General features: G+C 44.2%; 1 protein-coding gene across 1 annotated transcript in view; it reads right to left on the bottom strand.

Moving 5' to 3' along the window:
• The window catches only part of LOC144769403 (hemagglutinin/amebocyte aggregation factor-like), a 388,219-nt gene extending 370,677 nt beyond the window's left edge, over window positions 1-17,542 (bottom strand). The window contains exon 1 of the mRNA XM_078653472.1: window positions 17,396-17,542. Coding sequence (XP_078509598.1) covers window positions 17,396-17,474 — 79 coding nt within the window. The 5' untranslated portion in view covers window positions 17,475-17,542. The remainder of the gene's footprint in view (window positions 1-17,395) is intronic.
• Window positions 17,543-17,826: the final 284 nt, after the last annotated feature.

Below are 17,826 nucleotides of genomic sequence, written 5' to 3'. Positions count from 1 at the left end.
CAATACCTAAGCACTTATAAATTAACTGAGCACTCTGTTTGCAGCACTGTCATCATTCTAGTTACTAGTGATGTTCTTATAGAATGACCTAGACACCAACACAAGTACACGTACAATATTCTGTGCACAATCCCTACAAACGTCTAAGCAGATACATACTATTGGTACACTCCACTAAGTACTGAAGTAGTACCCATGCAGCCTAGGATACCTCCTGTCAGTCTCATGCAGTTTGTCAATCACCCATCCAGCACTTTGTTCTTATTGTATCACTCTGCCAATACCTAAGCACTTATGGGGCAGATTTACAAGCCCCTTTCGCCACCTGAACATCAGTTTTTGTAACGTAGTGATGGCGCTGGGGACTCCTCCATATTTACAAGGAGAGGAAAAGCCACCCTGCGTGGCTTTTCCTCTCCTTGAAAATGTGACCCATTCAAACGCAGCACTTTGCGTTGAGGGGGGGCGTTCCATGGGTGTTGCTGTGTCTATTCCAACACAACACCCATGGAATAACACATCTCAAGATTTACGAGAAAGTGTAAATCTGTAGATACGTGTGAATGGTGCGCCACCCTAGTGGTGGTGTAGTGAGGCACAACAACGAGAAAAGTTTTAATTTCTCCTCGTTTTTTCCTCTTTCAATGCATGCTGCATTCCACAGCACACATTGAAGGAGGAAAATGCCTTTAGTGATAGTTTTGTGCAGGAAGTAGTCCCTTCCTGCACAAAAACCATCTCCCCACGACACAGATATCCTTGCACTATGGTGCAAGGGTGCCTGCGTCTCTGCATGGCTACAGTTTGTATGTTAGTGCAGAAGGAGCACAGAATTGTGACATATTCATGTAAATATGTCACATTCCTGTGCTTCAGAAGTGCTGCAGCGCGGTGCACCTAAAGGGCTTTGCAGTGTCACGATGCAGCACTTCCTCATAGATCGGCCCCTATAAATTCACCATACAGTACTAATGCATTCGTTCAGTCAATCATGCTCTACACAGACATTCAACCAAACTTTCAGACAATACCATGCAATTATAGCTCTTTTTTTAAACCAGATAAGGTAGTTCTGAACTTTTTTTTTCTTCTGTTTTTGTTTTCAGGTTTTTTTTGCAATTTTTTAACAATGTTGTCCTTTTTTGGTGTTTTTTTAAAAATTGAACAAAAAAGGAACTAAGTAAACAGTTAGCTTTTGGAAATCAACATCATTCTAAAAACAAAAAAAAACAAATAAATTGCATTTGTGGTTCCGTTGAGCTGCACAAATAGCATCCACTGACTGTTCACCAAAACAGATGATGGTTTTGCACTTAGTGCAGTGCTGCTGCAGAAAAGCAAATCCTGGGCAAATGTCTACTGGTGGTGCAGAAGTGGACGCTCCAGAGGTGCTAGCAGTGCCTGGTGGTGGATTTCTTCTCGTGCCAGATTCTTCGGGTGAATGGTCCGCAGATGTTTATACATACCCGCTGTTCCACAGGAGTATTTCTTGTCACTGCCTCGCGACAGGACCCTGTCACACAGCGAGGATGTGACTTTTGTTGTGTTTACCTATTTTTCTCAGCCAGGAAAGGTGAAAAATTTCCATACCACTGATTCAGGCCTCTGCTTGGGTGGATCTTCCTTCAAGATTTCTTCATCTGAAGAATGATGAGGAGCTTGCGAGCCAGATGCATTTCTCCAATGCAATTTTTTAAAAACACCTAAAAAATTCCAAAACCAGCTCTGGAAGAAGAAGAGATGTCGCTCATCAACTGCTCCAAACAGAATAATTAAAATGGGTGTAGTCCTTCAATAGTTACAGTGGGAAATGACATGAACCTATCAAATCTTTTTTTTTTAGGTCACATGGGATCCGCGCACTGTGCGCTCACGAAGCGCGCACCCAACGAGACTTCGCGAAAATATATTTAAAAATAATATAAGTATATTACAAGTAGAAATATATTATTTTCATGAATACCTTAGAAAATCTTTTGCCCTGATATGTACATTAAAGACACGTACATATCATTTTAGAACATAAAAATTTCCGCGGGAGTTGCGCACCCAGTACGCCCCAGCACGTATATGACGTAACATGGGGCCTGCCACCACGCAAGCGTCACGTACCGTAATACGCATGTGTCGTGAATGCGCAGGAGCAGGTGTCGTGGACCGGTTGCATACCAATCGCGCACACCACGTAACATTGTACGTATATGACGTAACTGAAAAAAAAACACGCACTCGTCGCTCACCATACCCGGATCCTTCACTTTTCCAAAATGGCAGCTAGAATAAGCGGACCCGCTGCGGTAGGTACGCTTTAGGTGCACAACTCCCCCAAAAATTTTGAAAAAAACTTAAAAAAGAAATTTATATAAATATATTAAAATACAAAAAAAACGTTTTTTAATATTTCAGTTTTACATTTATTTTTAATTTTCTTCTGCAATTTTCTGAAAAATATATAATGTTGTTTAATAAATAAAATATTTATACATAAACAGTTAAAAAACTGCTGAAATTCAGTCCAAAAAATAGGCACTCAAAAATTTGCATTTAAAAAACCTTTGAAATTCACTGAAAAAGCCATAGGTTTCAGAGACGTTATAGTTAGAAATTAGCATTTAAAAAACCTTTGAAATTCACTAAAAAAAACATATGTGTCAGAGACATTATAGTTAGGAATTAGCATTTAAAAAACCTTTGAAATTCACTGAAAAAACCATAGGTTTTATGAGTGTTATAGTTAGCTGGACATTTCACTCGTACAAAACCATAGAAATTCCTCCGTTATAGTTAGTTGTGCTAACTATAACTTCCGGCCCGCAATACACTGCTGATGATGTCACATATTACATCATTCATGACATGGTCAGTGACATCACTGATGACATCTCATATGACATCACTGATGACATCATCCACGTGACAATCTGATACACCTCATCACACACTAGTATAACCTTTGATCACTCACTATAAAATACAGAGTACCATATTTGAAAGAAGGATTTATAGAAATGAAAGAAGGATTTATAGAGTGCATGGCTGCCCGGGAGCGTCCCAGCGCTAGTGAGTGAGTTAGCGGAAATGGAAGATGAAAATTTATGGGAAGAGCCAGGTTTTCAGAAGCTTGCGAAAGGCACGAAGGTTGGATTCGGCGTGCAGAGGCAGGGAGTTCCACAACTTGGGGGCATTGTAGGAGAAGAGGCGGCCCCCTGTGCAAGCCCTCTTAATTCTAGGTATGGAGGCAAGGTGAAGGTGAGCAGACCGCAGATTTCTGGAGGCTTTGTGAGGTCTGATCATATCTTTTAGGATGGGGGCCCCTTGCCGTAAAGAATTTTGTGGGTAGTGCAAAGGGACTTGAAGTGTACTCTCTCCTGAATAGGGAGCCAGTGGAGCGATCTTAAGGCGGGTTTTGCAGAGCTCCTATTGTTAGTGCCGGTTAGGAACCTGGCTGCGGAATTTTGGACGACCTGTAGTATGGAGATGACTTTTTTAGGGGCCCCAAGATAGAGGGCGTTACCATAATCCAGTCTAGATAGTAGGAGGCCCTGGATAAGGAGCTTCCTGGAGTCCGGGAGGAGGAGGGGAAGGATTTTGTGGGTGGTCCGGAGGATACCATAACAGGCCCCCGCAGTCTTCCTGGCTTGGGTGTTAAACATGAGGTCCTTGTCAAGCCAGATTCCCAAGCTCTTAATGTCTTGTTTTGGGGTAGGTGCGGGTCCCATACAGGGCGGCCACAGGGTCTTGGGTAGGACACACAGCAGGTGATCTTACCGCGCCGTGAGGGGAACGGCTTCACTTACCTGCTTCTCCTTCTCCCGCCGTGAGGGCAGCGGCATTTCCTCCTTCCTCCTTCTGCTTCATGCCGTGAGGGAAACGGCCACAGGGTGATCACGCCGGACCCACTAGCAGCGGGCAAACCACAACTCCCAGCAGCCCCGGGTCCGGCGCAGCAGCAGTGACGCCACCGACGCGCCTGGAGATGCACTAAGAGCAGGGAACGCCTCCCGCCCCGCAGGACGCGCGCGGGCAGCGCCGGGAGAAGCCCGGGACAAGGGCGGGACGGTCTGTGGCCGTCCGGGGCCAGACGAGGCTGGGCTGGGCCCCCTCCCATGGCTCTGACAATTGGCACTGGAGCAAGGGGACTTACGGTGACCGAGAGGGAAGAACGGAAAAAGACCTGAGGAGAGACTGGCTGTATACTAGCATTGGACCCTATAACACGCAAGTTGTTTGAGAGGGATTGGTGGGGGGTTGGAGGGATTGTTTCATTTATTAAGCTGAGTTGCTCACTGTTAGGGGGGACGAACGTTAATTTCAGCCAGTCTAAGATCGTGTAAAATTAAGTTCACCCAGGGGGTATTCTGTCTAGTCTGTATCACATTTCTTTCAGGTTGTACCCTTTTGCTAGCATGGCCAGTAAAGTAAAAACTTGCTCAAACAAGGCCAAGGCGAACTTCCGCTCTATCCCCCAAGTGGTATCACATGACAAAAGTACCCCCGCCCCTTTTCTCAACACAGCCTACCGCAATTGACCGTATGTTGAGGAAAGCATTAGGGGCAGTATCAAGTGAAATAGAGCGCACCGAAAGACGCCTGTCACTTACACCAATACTTGATGCTCCCACTAGACACCTAGACTCAGGGGATGAGGTTATGGTCATTTCCCCACTCACTGTCGCTGAGTCACCGGATCAATGCATCACCTGTGCACAGAGGGATCCTGGTGAAGATAGGGTGGACCCCACAACGAAAAATAAAAATAAAGTATCAACTAGTAGGAAACGACTAACCTGCCTCAAGAAAGTTAGAAGTAAAAAAATTTAAATTAAAAACAACCCCCTCCCATTTTCACCATGGAATTTGCCACCAGAGACCAGGGTTGAGTACGTCCCCCAGTCTATATCTTCACTGAGCTGGTTGGCTCAAACTGTCTTAGACTTGCAAGCTCACATAGAAACTTTTATTGTCAGCCAGATAAAGCCATTAGCCAGCAGACTGGACAACATTCTAAATGAATTAAAGAATAGGGGCCGGGTGCTGGGCTCATCCACGGATAATTGCACCACGAATAACCCGATCATTACTGACATTCATCAAGACCAACAGTCGGTAATACAACCGAGTAGGATTTCGAACTCGCCACCCATGGTTACTCAGCCCCCTAGTCTACCAGGCACTTCTCGGCAAATAGACAGGGGCACGGACTCTGGAGAAAAAAAAGTAAAGTCCACATTTGTAAAGCGCACAATCACCCGTAAGGGTCTCTAGGCGCTGGGGGGCCATCGGGAAGATTAAGCGAGCTATTGCCCAGAGTCACATGGTGCTGGGCTAACCTGCCGCCGGAGCCGGGGATCGAACCGTGGTCCCCAGATTCCAGCGTCAGTCGCCCTGGCCGCGGCGCCACAAGGGCGCCACAAACAAGGGTGGGATCCCCCGGGCCATTAATCGAACGATCGAGTAACCATCCATCTAAATCTAAAGTAGCAGGGGCAAATCAGATTAGGCGAGTGGCTAATACCTTAACTGATGTAATACTACCAACTATAAATTTACCACCTGAAGCGTGCCCTATGTAGTAGAACTGGCAGGGGTGCCAGCTCCGAAGAAAGAGCAGAGTGAGTCACACACCGAACTGAAAAACAAGACCCTATATTGGCTGAGCCAGAATAGGCCCCTTTCAGGTAAAAATAAAAACAGGGAAATTATCCATGTCAGAAGGGTGGGTTAGATCGGTACTAGGAGAAAAGACATAATGGGGAATTGCATTGTAGTAAATTTTAGGGATGCAAGTGTAGTGCACCACATCTTGTCCTGTGGGATGGAGAGCCAGGCAAGCATCATAAGTTCACTGCCACTAGGTTACATTTACCCTTGACAAATCGTCCCCTACGACCCAGACCAAGGCTTGGGGAAATTCAGGAAAGTTCTAAACATGCACAAGGCCCGACATTACATCCCGTGTGGACCTGTGGTGAAAGATTGGGAATGATCTAATTGGTCCAATAGATTAAGCCCTCTGGTGTCCCTAGATGAAAATGATTGACTGCCAAGACCCCCCTCAAAATTGGGGAAGGCAGTAAAAAGAGGAGTTGGGAATACGCACCTGTATGGATTGCGAGGAGTTGAGTGGAGGGCGTCGCATAAGGTGGTCCCAACAAATCTTTTTCCTATAGATGAGGCCCACATGACAAGAGGTGGCAGCGGGGACAAACTTGTGTATATGTTGGAAAGCGAGATTGGGCCTGTAGTTGGAATCACCAACGGCGAGGGGGAATTAAGGTATGCCTTGCCCCTGTTTGCACCACAGTGCCGAGGGGCTCGTGTAATGCCCGGAGGGGTAAATTAGGGGCGGGACATTGAAAATGCAAGTGTTCAGGGGCTAGTCTGCGACCAACCATCAGAAAGGGGGTTAAAGATAATATCTTGGAACATTGCTGGCCTAGCAAGTAAATTTGACAACACTGAATGGCGGCAGTACATAAATAAGTTCCAAATAATTAGTTTACAAGAGACTTGGGTGGTGGATAATAGCCCCTTTCACATGAATGGGTATAAATGTTTTTTTGTGCCTGCTCAGAGATCAAGATCAGGAAGAGCAATGGGAGGATTGTCCGTATATGTGGACTTAAATCTGCAAGGAACATGGACCAGTCCATCCTGGATCTCAAATTATCTTCAGGCACTGGAGTTCCTGGGCAGTGGGACAAGGCTGATTCTGTTTAATATTTATAATGAAGGAGCTCTTGGAGTTAACAACCCGACAGCCCAAGAATTAGATCATAGACTCACCCAGGAACTAGATAAAAGGAAAGGTGCTCTTGAACCCATTGTTCTTGTTATGGGTGATTTCAACTGTCATCTATGTCCAATGTTATTTCCCCTGAACGCAGACTGGTCCCGTTGTCCTGTTGAGAAAGGCCCCCACTTTGAACACACCGCAGATGGAACGGTCTTTAGCAGATTACTAAAAACACACGCCCAGGAACATACTTGTGACATGATTAGCCTGGAGAAGGAGGGAATTTTGGTCCCAACCTTCAAAGGGAGAGGGTGCTCGTCTTACATTGACTATATATTAGCGTCCAGGTTATCTAAAAACTGGATCAGGTCAGTGGGGATCGAGTGGAGTCCATTCAGCGACCACAACCATCTGACTTCAGAACTTATGTGCTTGGATCGATCCAAGAGAAGGTTAACAGCAGGGACCCCTCTTAGGGTAACGGACCAGGGAAGACAGTTGAGGTGGTCTTAAATTGATGGCGAGGCCTTTTATAACTCACTAATGGTCTCCGGGAAAGAACCCATCGGTGTATGCTTAGACCCTGTGGTTGAGGGCCCACAGGTAATCAAAGCATTTGGGTTAATAACCAATTTGATTGAAGGGCTTCTAAAGACAAGTTCCCCTAGGATTAATACTACTCACCCAAGATGGTTTGACAGGGAATGCTCACACTCCCTGAGGGAGTTGAAAACTAGTCTAAAAATACCCCCAGGGATAAGCAAAGAGTGGCGCAGTGCAGACAGGCATACAAGATGGCAGTAAAAAAGAGGAAATTATCACTCCAAGCAGATGCCTGGGCAGATCTAAGGGAGGCCGCAGATAGGAGGGACATGGCAGAATTTTGGAGAATCATTAATAAACCATGCTTTCAAGATACCAATGCCCCTGAGGTTACTGCAAACATCCTCCCAGAACTTTGGATTTCACACTTTGAGGGCTTGTATAATCACAGCCAGGAACCTGTACTGGAGGGGGGATGGGTATGCCCACAGGCCCAAGGAGTAGAATTCTCACTAAATGAAATTACTGTAGGGATTGAGTGTTTGACAAGAAACAAAGCCCCAGGACCCGATGGCACTCCCCCAGACCTGTACCTTAGCAATATAGATCTATGGGCCCCAATTCTCACCAGAGTTATAAATGCGGCAATTGGGTGTGGTGTACCCCGCTCTTGGTCCACGGCAATAATTGTCCCTATTTTAAAAAGGGTGACAGGGATAACCCCCAGTGCTATCGGCCTATATCACTAATTGACGTCTCCGCCAAAGTGCTGGGACGGGTTATTCTCAATCGCCTCATAGAGTGGACCGAAGAACATGGGACCATTTCGGACACCCTGTATGGTTTCAGGACAGGGAGGTCCACCAGTGATCAGTGCCTCAACCTTTATTTGCTGGTTGCCAAGTACACAAAAGCCAGCAATGAAGCGATGTATCTGGGTTTTATGGATTTGGCAGCCGCTTTCGATCATGTCAACAGGGAAAAACTTTGGGCCTTAATGGGTAACTTGGGAATTGATCCGGGCCTAATTAATATTCTGAGAGAACTCCACCGGGACACCACAGCTAAGGTCCGTTTTAACACGAAGGGTGAGAATACTGAACCCTTTACTTGCACTAGCGGGGTGAGGCAGGGCTATATTCTTGCCCCCTTTTTGTTCTTGCTCTATATCAACAACTTAGAGCAGGCCCTGGTGGCTTTGAAAACAGATTGCCCAAGAGTAGGAACGCGTCATATCCCGGTGCTTTTGTACTCGGATGACGCGGTCCTTTTGGCCCGCACCCCGAAGAACCTACAGACCCTAATTGATGGATTCCCCAAATTCATGGATACATTAGATCTCTCAGTGAATTTGAGCAAGTCCTATGTAATGTTCGCTGGCACAAAACCATGCAAAAAACTTCTCCTTCAGAATAGGGAATCATACCCTCGAAAAAGTACAGTCTTTTTCCTATCTTGGACTGCTATTTGACGGGTCACTCAAATTTGATGCTCTGGTGGAAGTAAAATGATAGCCGCAAATGGGGCCATTGTAGGCTACGGGCATAGATTGGGTCGCTGGTCCCCGGAACAAATCATGAATGTGTACAGTTCAATAAGCTGTTCCAAGGTTATATATGGCTCCGAAGTATGGGGTTTTGTTAATGTTGATCAATTACAGCGGGAGGAAAACAAATATTTGCGATCAATGTTGAAAATACCTCGGAGCACCCCCGCTGTAATCGCTCATAGGGAATTGGGGATGCCATATATTGAAGACCTAGTCAAGCTCAGACCAGTTTTGGCATGGATAAAAATCTGGGCAAATCCCGAGGCAGCGTTAAGCAGAAAAATTCTAAGAGACTGTCTGGATAGGGAAAAAGGTCTGGAAATAGCATGGCTGAAATACGTGAAAAGTATCTTTGAAGATCTAGACCAGAAGGACCTTTTCACAAACCCCACTGCTATTTTACCTAGAGAAAAATGTATAATTAAAAGAGTGTTTCTGGATTGGAGAGCCACCCGGAGAGAAACAGCCGAAGGGTCCAAACGCTCAGTAATTGCATATGACCTCGTGAAGTCTACGGAGGGCATGCAACAGTATCTCCGTGTTATGTACAATGCTCAGGAGAGGTTCCTAATGTTCCGCTTTAGACTTAATCTTTTACCTAATTTGCTAGCTGACCCACCAGGTTTTACATCATCAGTTGAGCAGAAGGGTGCCTGCGGCTGCGACAATAGGTCTCCGCAGGACACCCTTCACTTTGTACTTTTGTGCCCCTTTTATGCTATACCTAGGCGTAGCTTCTTGGTGGGTATTTTAAAACAAGCTACGCTGAGACACGCTAAAACGGCATTGCTCTTCTTGCAAAGAGCGAATGACCCCCGTATATTATTCTGTGTAATGAATTTTTTAGAGGTCTCTTTAAGTTTAAGGAAAACAAGAGGATTGGCTTGATTATGGACCATGTAAAACCCTTTTCTAACTTATTTTTATAATCATGAGTTGGGATCCATATAACATGTAATCAGGTTTTAATTTGTGTATACATATGTGTTTTTAAGGTGTTCTTATGTATATTTATGTGCTTTTATGGTGTTTTTTAATCACCGAATAAAGATTCTTGGCTGACGGACTGACTCTTGCGTATGCTTATTTATATACACCAACTCTCATATCCCAATGTCTTTTATTTTTCTACTTTATTAGTGATGTACCACTGACACATATATTCACTTACCAACACACAAATAAACACACTCAGATACCCAAACAACTGTTTCCATAAACACTCCTACACCCATATGCCTAGACAATCAACCACTCACACATCTAAGCATAAAGTTACAACTCCCCCACCTAACCACAGATACACTCAGTCTCCTTTACAAATACTCAGCCAACTAATCAATAACTAATATACACACTCATGTAGTTAGTGACCAACTGAGGCAGCAGGTTATACAACAACAGAGACAGTGATACACACATTCACATAGTTTGGTTACTAACCCATATATTTAGTGAGACATTTAATTACTCACTTAAACAAACAATCAGACAGCTACTAAATCCTCCATCCAGACAGTTATATATCCACTCAATCTTCAATACAGATTGGCATATATATAATAGATATTTAAATTTCAAACAAAACCACATACACTGGATGATATCATCAGTTATGTTATTTGAGATGTCATCAATGATGTCACTGACCATGTCATGAAGGATTTAATATGTGACATCATCAGCGGAGCATTGCGGGGGCGTGAGTTATAGTTAGCACAATTAACTATAACGGAAGAATTTCTATGGTTTTGTACGAGTAAAATGTCCAGCTAAATATAACACTCATGAAACCTATGGTTTTTTCAGTGAAAAAAAAAAAATATATATAAATATATATATATATATTCACTGAAAAAAACATAGGTTTCAGCCACGTTATGGTTAGGAATTAGCATTTAAAAAACCTTAGAAATTCACTGAAAAAACGATAGGTTTCATACATGTTATAGTTAGCTGGACATTTCACTCATACAAAACCATTGAAATTCCCCCGTTAGTGTTAGTTCAGCTAACTATAACTTGCGCGCCCGCAATGCACTGCTGATGACGTCACATATTACATCACTCATGACATGGTCAGTGACATCACTCATGACATCACTGATGACATCTCAAATGACATCACTCATAACATCTTTTCCTGGGACTTGGTTACGTTCTCCGGCGAGGAGAAAGCCGCAACGCCCCTGCTTGGCCGTAAATGTGTTTCAGCGGGTGGCTGACCAGAATCTGTTTTCCTACTAGCTGAAGGACCGGAGCTGAGTCGTTGAAACCCCGGAGAACACTCAGGAGTAAGCAGTGAGAAGTTGCGCGGCAACGGGTAGGACATTCATTTCCCATTACCTTGTTGCCGTTTTTGGTGCCGTTTAACACGCTAGCCATAACTAATAGCGCTTTATGATATGCCCGCCGACAGACTACGCAATCGTGCACAGGCAGCAGAATCCATGTTTCTTGATTCCCCGGTTGGGGGATCAACTAGTGCCACACCAACAATACAGGAAACGGGAACTCCCACAGTCAGAGACCTCTTAAAAAAACTGGAGCGGCTAATGCGTGCAGAGCAGTCGAAATGGTGGGAGCATCGGTCTCTCTCTCGCTATCTGGAGGTGGGGCGTGTACCTAGGGGGTTGCGAAGCACCATTGCCCCCAGCTACGACGACCCGGATCCTGCAATGCTAGCAGAATGGGCAGAGGCGAACCTTGACTGCTCCAAAGTATATATACGCATTCTGGTAAAGTACGCCGAAAGCGACCGCATTAAGCTCCAGTCAAAAATAGACGCATTAGAGGATGAGATCTCCAAACTTGAAATCAATGATGCTAATGATGCTATCATTAAGATACGGGCTGATATGATGACTCGCCTGGCTAAGGAAGAAGAAACAATAAAGAAAAGGAAAACATTCAAGTTTGAAAGAGATAGAGCTGATTATGCGAATGGACAGGTTTTTACATTTGCTAAAAAGTACGATGCAGTAAAAGCCAAAGCGCGCTCCAATTTGACCAACCAACAAGCAAGGGAAGAAACCCTGCTCCCTGCAACTTCTTTCTCGAGCTTAAGTTCGGCGGTGGAAAGTGATCTTGAAATGGACCCTAGCCGTGACGCAGCTTTGGGGTTTACCAAGCTCTCCTTGGCACAGGAGGTGGATTGCCTGTGTCAGGATCGACGCGAAACTCTTCGATCACACAAAGCCCGCGCACCAAAAAACAGCGGGCAAACCACAAACGCTGGCAACGCCGGAAATGCTGTTCCAGGAACATCAAACGACAGCAATCAGGGCAAACAAAGTCATTGGAAGCGCAATCAAAGGAGAAATCGCAAAACCAAACAAAATCAGTAATCAACCTCATAAACCTGAAACTGACATCAGCTGAAACAGCTGTACTAAATCTAGGACTTTCATATTGCCCGCCGTGCAATATGAATTATGCTGATACTCGAATGGATCTTTACAAATTCACAAGAAAATTAAAACTCAAAAAATTCTTTGAATTACATCCTAAAGATCCCAATCCATCAGAAACAGTATCTAGTCCTACCTTTTCCAGTACCCAAAGCCAGACAACCTTCAATACTATCTGGGACTTACAACAGCAATCCTCAGCGGGTAACCTGAGGGAAGTACCACTTGAACACTCTGGGAGACAAATTACACCTTTTAAGCCCAAATCGACTTTACAGCCAATTATGGCTCATGACAATTTGGATTCTTTTCAAGAGATTGTAGTGCGCGATATGAAACATCTGTACACCGCTATCAACAAAAAGAAATTTTACATCTCGAAACAGAACCAATGTTACTACCAATTGGTCAAGAAACTTAAATCAGATCACAACATCATTGTAAAGGAGGCCGATAAGGGCGGCAACGTTGTCCTTTGGCCGAAAAACATGTATCTTGAACAAGCGGAACTGCAACTGAATGATACATCATGCTACCGCAGGAGTAACATCCAAATTGTGAAAAATACTTGGACCGAGCAATTTCACAAGCTTCAGATTTGGCGAAGTGCAGGGCTCTTATCGCATGAGGAGTTCAGATACCTCAAAAAAGAACATCCGGTAATCCCCTCCTTCTATTTACTTCCCAAAGTTCATAAGGACATTGCTACACCGCCGGGACGTCCCATCATCTCAGCGATAGACAGTTCTTTGGAACATGTTTCCAAATACATTGATTTTTTTCTGCAGCACCACGTCAGGAACCTTAGTTCATTTGTTAAGGATTCTTTTGATTTTCTCAGTAAAATTGCAGAATTTGATTGGGAAGACGATATGGTGCTTATGACCTTGGATGTTTCATCTCTCTATACTTCTATCAGGCATGGTGATGGTCTCAAGGCCTTGGACTATTACCTCAACAAAGATCTGCCTCATCCAACAGCACATAACAAAATGCTGGTCGAAATGACCAAAATGTGTTTGGAACAGAACTTTTTCATTTTCAATGGCGTAATATATCATCAGATAAGGGGTGTGGCGATGGGGGCCTGCTTCTCACCCAGCTACGCGTGTTTACACGTTGGGCTGTGGGAGGAGCAGGTCCTCGCCACCGAGCACCATGAGTTCATGTGTAATAACATTGCCTTATATTTACGTTACATTGACGATGTTTTTATTATTTGGAGAGGCAATCAGGATAGTGCCAGGGCCTTTGTCAACTTGATCAATGTGAACAATGTTAATCTTAATTTTACTGCTAATCTAAGTTCTGAATTGATTTGTTTTTTGGATGTGGAATTATTTGTGAAGGATTCCGCCCTGAGTACACGGCTCTATCGGAAGCCCAGTGCTGGCAATACCATACTGCACTCTAACAGCCAACATCCTGCCCATTTGATTCGGAGCATTCCCTTTGGGGAGATGCTCCGGATCCGGTGGATTTGCAGCACGGATGCCGAATGTGCGGCCGCACAGGAGGCATGTAAAGTACGATTCCTCTACAGGGGTTATTCCTCAGAAATTATTATGAAAGCGATCAGACGCTCTAACTCAATAAGCAGGCAAGAGGCATTAATCCCCAAATCCAAAAAAGTCAACCTGGTGGATCAAACAACAGATAAGGGACAAATGAGCTCTCCACGACTCATCCTAGCATTCAATCGTCAACATGGGGCTTTACGTACAATCGTAAAAAAGAATTGGAATTTGGTCCGCAGTGACCCAGTAATTGGTCACAAAATAGGAACCAAACCCATCTTGACCTTTAGGAAGTGCCCTTCCATGTCCAAATTCTTGGTTAGTAACACCTTGGAGCCCAAGATTTCTGCAACCTGGGGAGCATTGAAGAAGGGCTTTAAGACATGCCCACAATGCAAAGCCTGCCGACAGGGTACCAGCAGAACCCACTTCCAAAGCCCCTTTCAACAACATCCTACTGCCATTTCCAAATGGCTTAATTGTAAAACCGAGTTTGCCATTTATGTGTTGGAATGTCCTTGTGGGCTCCAATACGTGGGCAGCACTAAGCTGCCCGCCCACAAGCGTATACTTCAACACATACGGGCAATAACGGGGCACGACCAGAACTATCCGGTTGCCAGGCACTTTCAGGAGAAACATCTTGGTATCCCTGACAAACTCCAATTCTTTCTAATTGACTGTGTTGAGCCCTCAAGGAGGGGAGGTGACCGTGAGGCCAAACTCCGCCTCCTTGAGACGAGGTACATCTTGGAGCTCAACACTAAGAACCCTAATGGCCTCAATGATAGAGAGGATCTATACACCTGTCTTTAGGAATTAGGAGTTTTCCATAAATAAGACCTGTCCGGATGCAGTAGTTTTCGTTGATCTTGATATATGGTTCTTCCCGTATTGTATAACTGTATTTATTGATGAATTGATTTTCTTACAATTTGGGATATTGTGGTACATGTTTTTAACATTTGAGAAATTTTAAATCTTTATGCACCTTATTGATACATTTGCACTATTCCTTCTTGCACTTTTTTGGCTATTAAGTCTTCTGATGTGACTTGCCCACTTGGGCCTTACTTTTGAGATCTAGTTCCATAAGGCATTGGACAAACACTGCTAAAACCTATATATGAGCTGTTTTTTCATGGGGCATTACATGATTATGAAAAAAACACCTGTTGTACATAGATAATATCAATTGTCATGTAAATACTTCGGTTGGTTTTTTATCATGTCTATTTGCCTTGTAAATATGCTCTTATCTATGAAATCTGCTTTATATGATTTTATGGATTGTGCTTTTTTCATTGATATATTTGCTCTATTTGAGGCATTCTTTGATTATTTGCACAATAATGGCGTCCTCACTTCATAGTATTTCGTCCATGCCTATGGTATAATTGATTGCACTGTCACTTTAAATAGCTTTGCAGAGCATGTGTAGTTTGTCATGTGATCAAGCCTCCCTGGAGGCGAAACGCGTCATGGCGGCAGCGCTGGCTTTACAAGAATAAACTTCACTTTGCACCAGCACCTTTTGGGTCGGCTCTTTGTTGCGGAATACTAGTGGTGTACGCCTGTTCACCGGAAGCAACAACTTGTGGAATATATATATATATATATATATATATATATATATATATATATAATTTTGGGTTATACTTACCTGGTAAGTTTTTCCTTTGCCTATACCTTCACCACATATGCTTTAAGAATGCAAATTTCGTTATAAAGGCATGCGTGGTAATGGTTGGGGTGGTTGTGTCATACATCTAGTCCGAGCTCATGAGTCTCAATAAGCCTCTTGTGGCCATCAGAGCTAGCAATGGACTGGGCCTCTCTACCTGTGAAGCAAATCAAAGACTCACCTTCTAGAGCAGGCAGCTCTGAATTTATGAATCAGGAATTAAAATCAGACCTTGCCTCAAAGAGACCATGTTGGTGGTTAAACACACTAAGCGCTTCAGCCCCTCAGTCCGCAAACATGCCCAGGTTGTCTCATTTGCACCCTCAGAATTTCTAAACACCGCTGCCAAAATATAACTTACTTCACAGTTCTGAAGCAGGGCTCAAGGTATGCACAATGCCCAAGAGCATTATTTTTAATCTGCAGCAGAAAATCATGTCTGGACCTGCAAGACAATTGTCACCCAGCCCTGAAAGAAGCCCCTGCATCTCAGTTCATCAGTGGTTTTCAGGGGGTTTCCTGTGTCATGGACTTCATAGGGGGTACACGCTTTGCAGAATGGATGTTTTGCATATGAGCTTCATACAGGATCCTGGAAACATGAAGATAAGAAAGAACTGGAGCTTTCCAGTACTGAGTACTAAACCATGTCTCCTTATTGTTCCAAACACTTTTCCTTTATGTGAAGTAGGAATAAATAAAGTTTTTAAAAAATTGAAATATCTACAACTTGAAGTCTGCATGGTCAAAGATTCCCTGAATCGATGTATGAGTGGTAATGAAACTATATACTGTGGGGCTTATTTATGAGCCCCTGCGTCACTTTTGCGCTGCCGTTGCGTCACTTTTTAAGATGCAGCAGCGGGGTAAAAAATGCACCAGGTTGCGCCCTATTTACAAAGTGACGCATCTAATAGCAAGTGTCACTTTATAAAGCCCTGTGCTACATTATACCTGCGTGAGGTATAATGCATGCAGGGTGAGCGATCCCCCGCAAAAAGCCTTGTAGAAGTGGCACAGTGAAATCTATGAGATTTCACTGCGCCACTTCTAGGACGCTACTGCATGAATATATTACGCCTGCCTCACAGCAGGCGTAAGACTGACGCAGGCCCTTTCACATGGGGCAAGCTGGAGTTGCGTCTGTTTTCAGACACACCCCAGCAATGCGTCACTTTTGTGCTACAGATAAGTCAGTAATACTGACGCATCGGTCATTACTTGCAACATGATGCGTCATACAGTAAATATGATGCATCCATCAATTTGCAAGGAGGGCGCAGTGAAACCTGTTGCATCGCTGTTTTCACGCAGGGATGCGACAGTTTTCATAAATGAGGCCCTGTGTATCCAAGGTATATTCCCTAGCGTTTGTCCAGAGCAGTAAAATATAATTTCACATTTATTTTGTAATCTGTTTATTTTATTTTATTTTATTTTCACATTTGTAGAGCGCTCTGTTACCCGGAGGTGTCCTGGCGCTGGCTGCTAGTGCTAAGATGAGTGGGTGCGCTTAGTGGGTGAAAAGCCAGGTTTTGAGCTCTCTCCTGAACAGCATCAGGTCCTGGGATTGTCTAAGCCTAAGCGGAAGTTTATTCCAGGCCTCGGCAGCCCCAAGGGAGAAGCTTCTGCCTCCCCAGCGAGCTCTTTTAGTTCTGGGGACCGTGACCAGGGCCTGTTCCCCTGATCTCAGTGTTCTTGTCGGTATATGCCATCGAAAAAGCAGTTTCATATATCTGGGGCCCAGATAATTTAGGATATCCTGGGTTCAGTGAACTGTCAAACAAAGATTAAGACATGATGGTGTCATATTTTAATTATCCATTATAGAACCATGAACTCTATGGCGTGTAGCCTTTTTCGCTATGAGTTTTTGTACATGTGAAAGAAATTCAAATTGAACATTAGAAAACACAACACAGAAATTATTAGCATCAATGGAAAATAGCCTTTTACCTGTGGGCGAGTCCTGGGAGACCTCACTTTCTGCAAACACTGTAGCTATGATCGCTGCGAGAAGGAATATTGCCTTCATGGCGACTGGAAGAGTGACAAGAGGCAGTTTATTTGAAAAAACGAGGCTATTATGATATTTCCAAGGCGTTCCCCTCTACCTCTTTGTCCTCTGCAGCCCTCTCTTATTCCTTCTCCGGTCCCGTCCTCTTGCTTATATACCCTGCTTCCTAAATCCCGTGTCAGTCATCAGCCCCGCCTCTTCCTGCTTCTGAGGAGTGCGTGCGAAGTAAAGTTCGACATGGGTAGTTATGAACGCATGGGCGGCTGGTTCTTAGCAACTCTAGGGCGTGGACCTATCAGCTCCAGCAAGGGCTGAAAGGGATGCTGCTCTTAGCACGCTGGAGCCAGCCGTTTTGTCTGTTTACTTTTCC

This window comes from Lissotriton helveticus, chromosome 1_1 (genome assembly GCF_964261635.1).
Source record: "Lissotriton helveticus chromosome 1_1, aLisHel1.1, whole genome shotgun sequence".
In the NCBI taxonomy this organism is placed as follows: domain Eukaryota; kingdom Metazoa; phylum Chordata; class Amphibia; order Caudata; family Salamandridae; genus Lissotriton; species Lissotriton helveticus.
The sequence above is the reverse complement of the archived record's forward strand: the minus strand, read 5'-3'. Positions and strand labels throughout refer to the sequence as shown.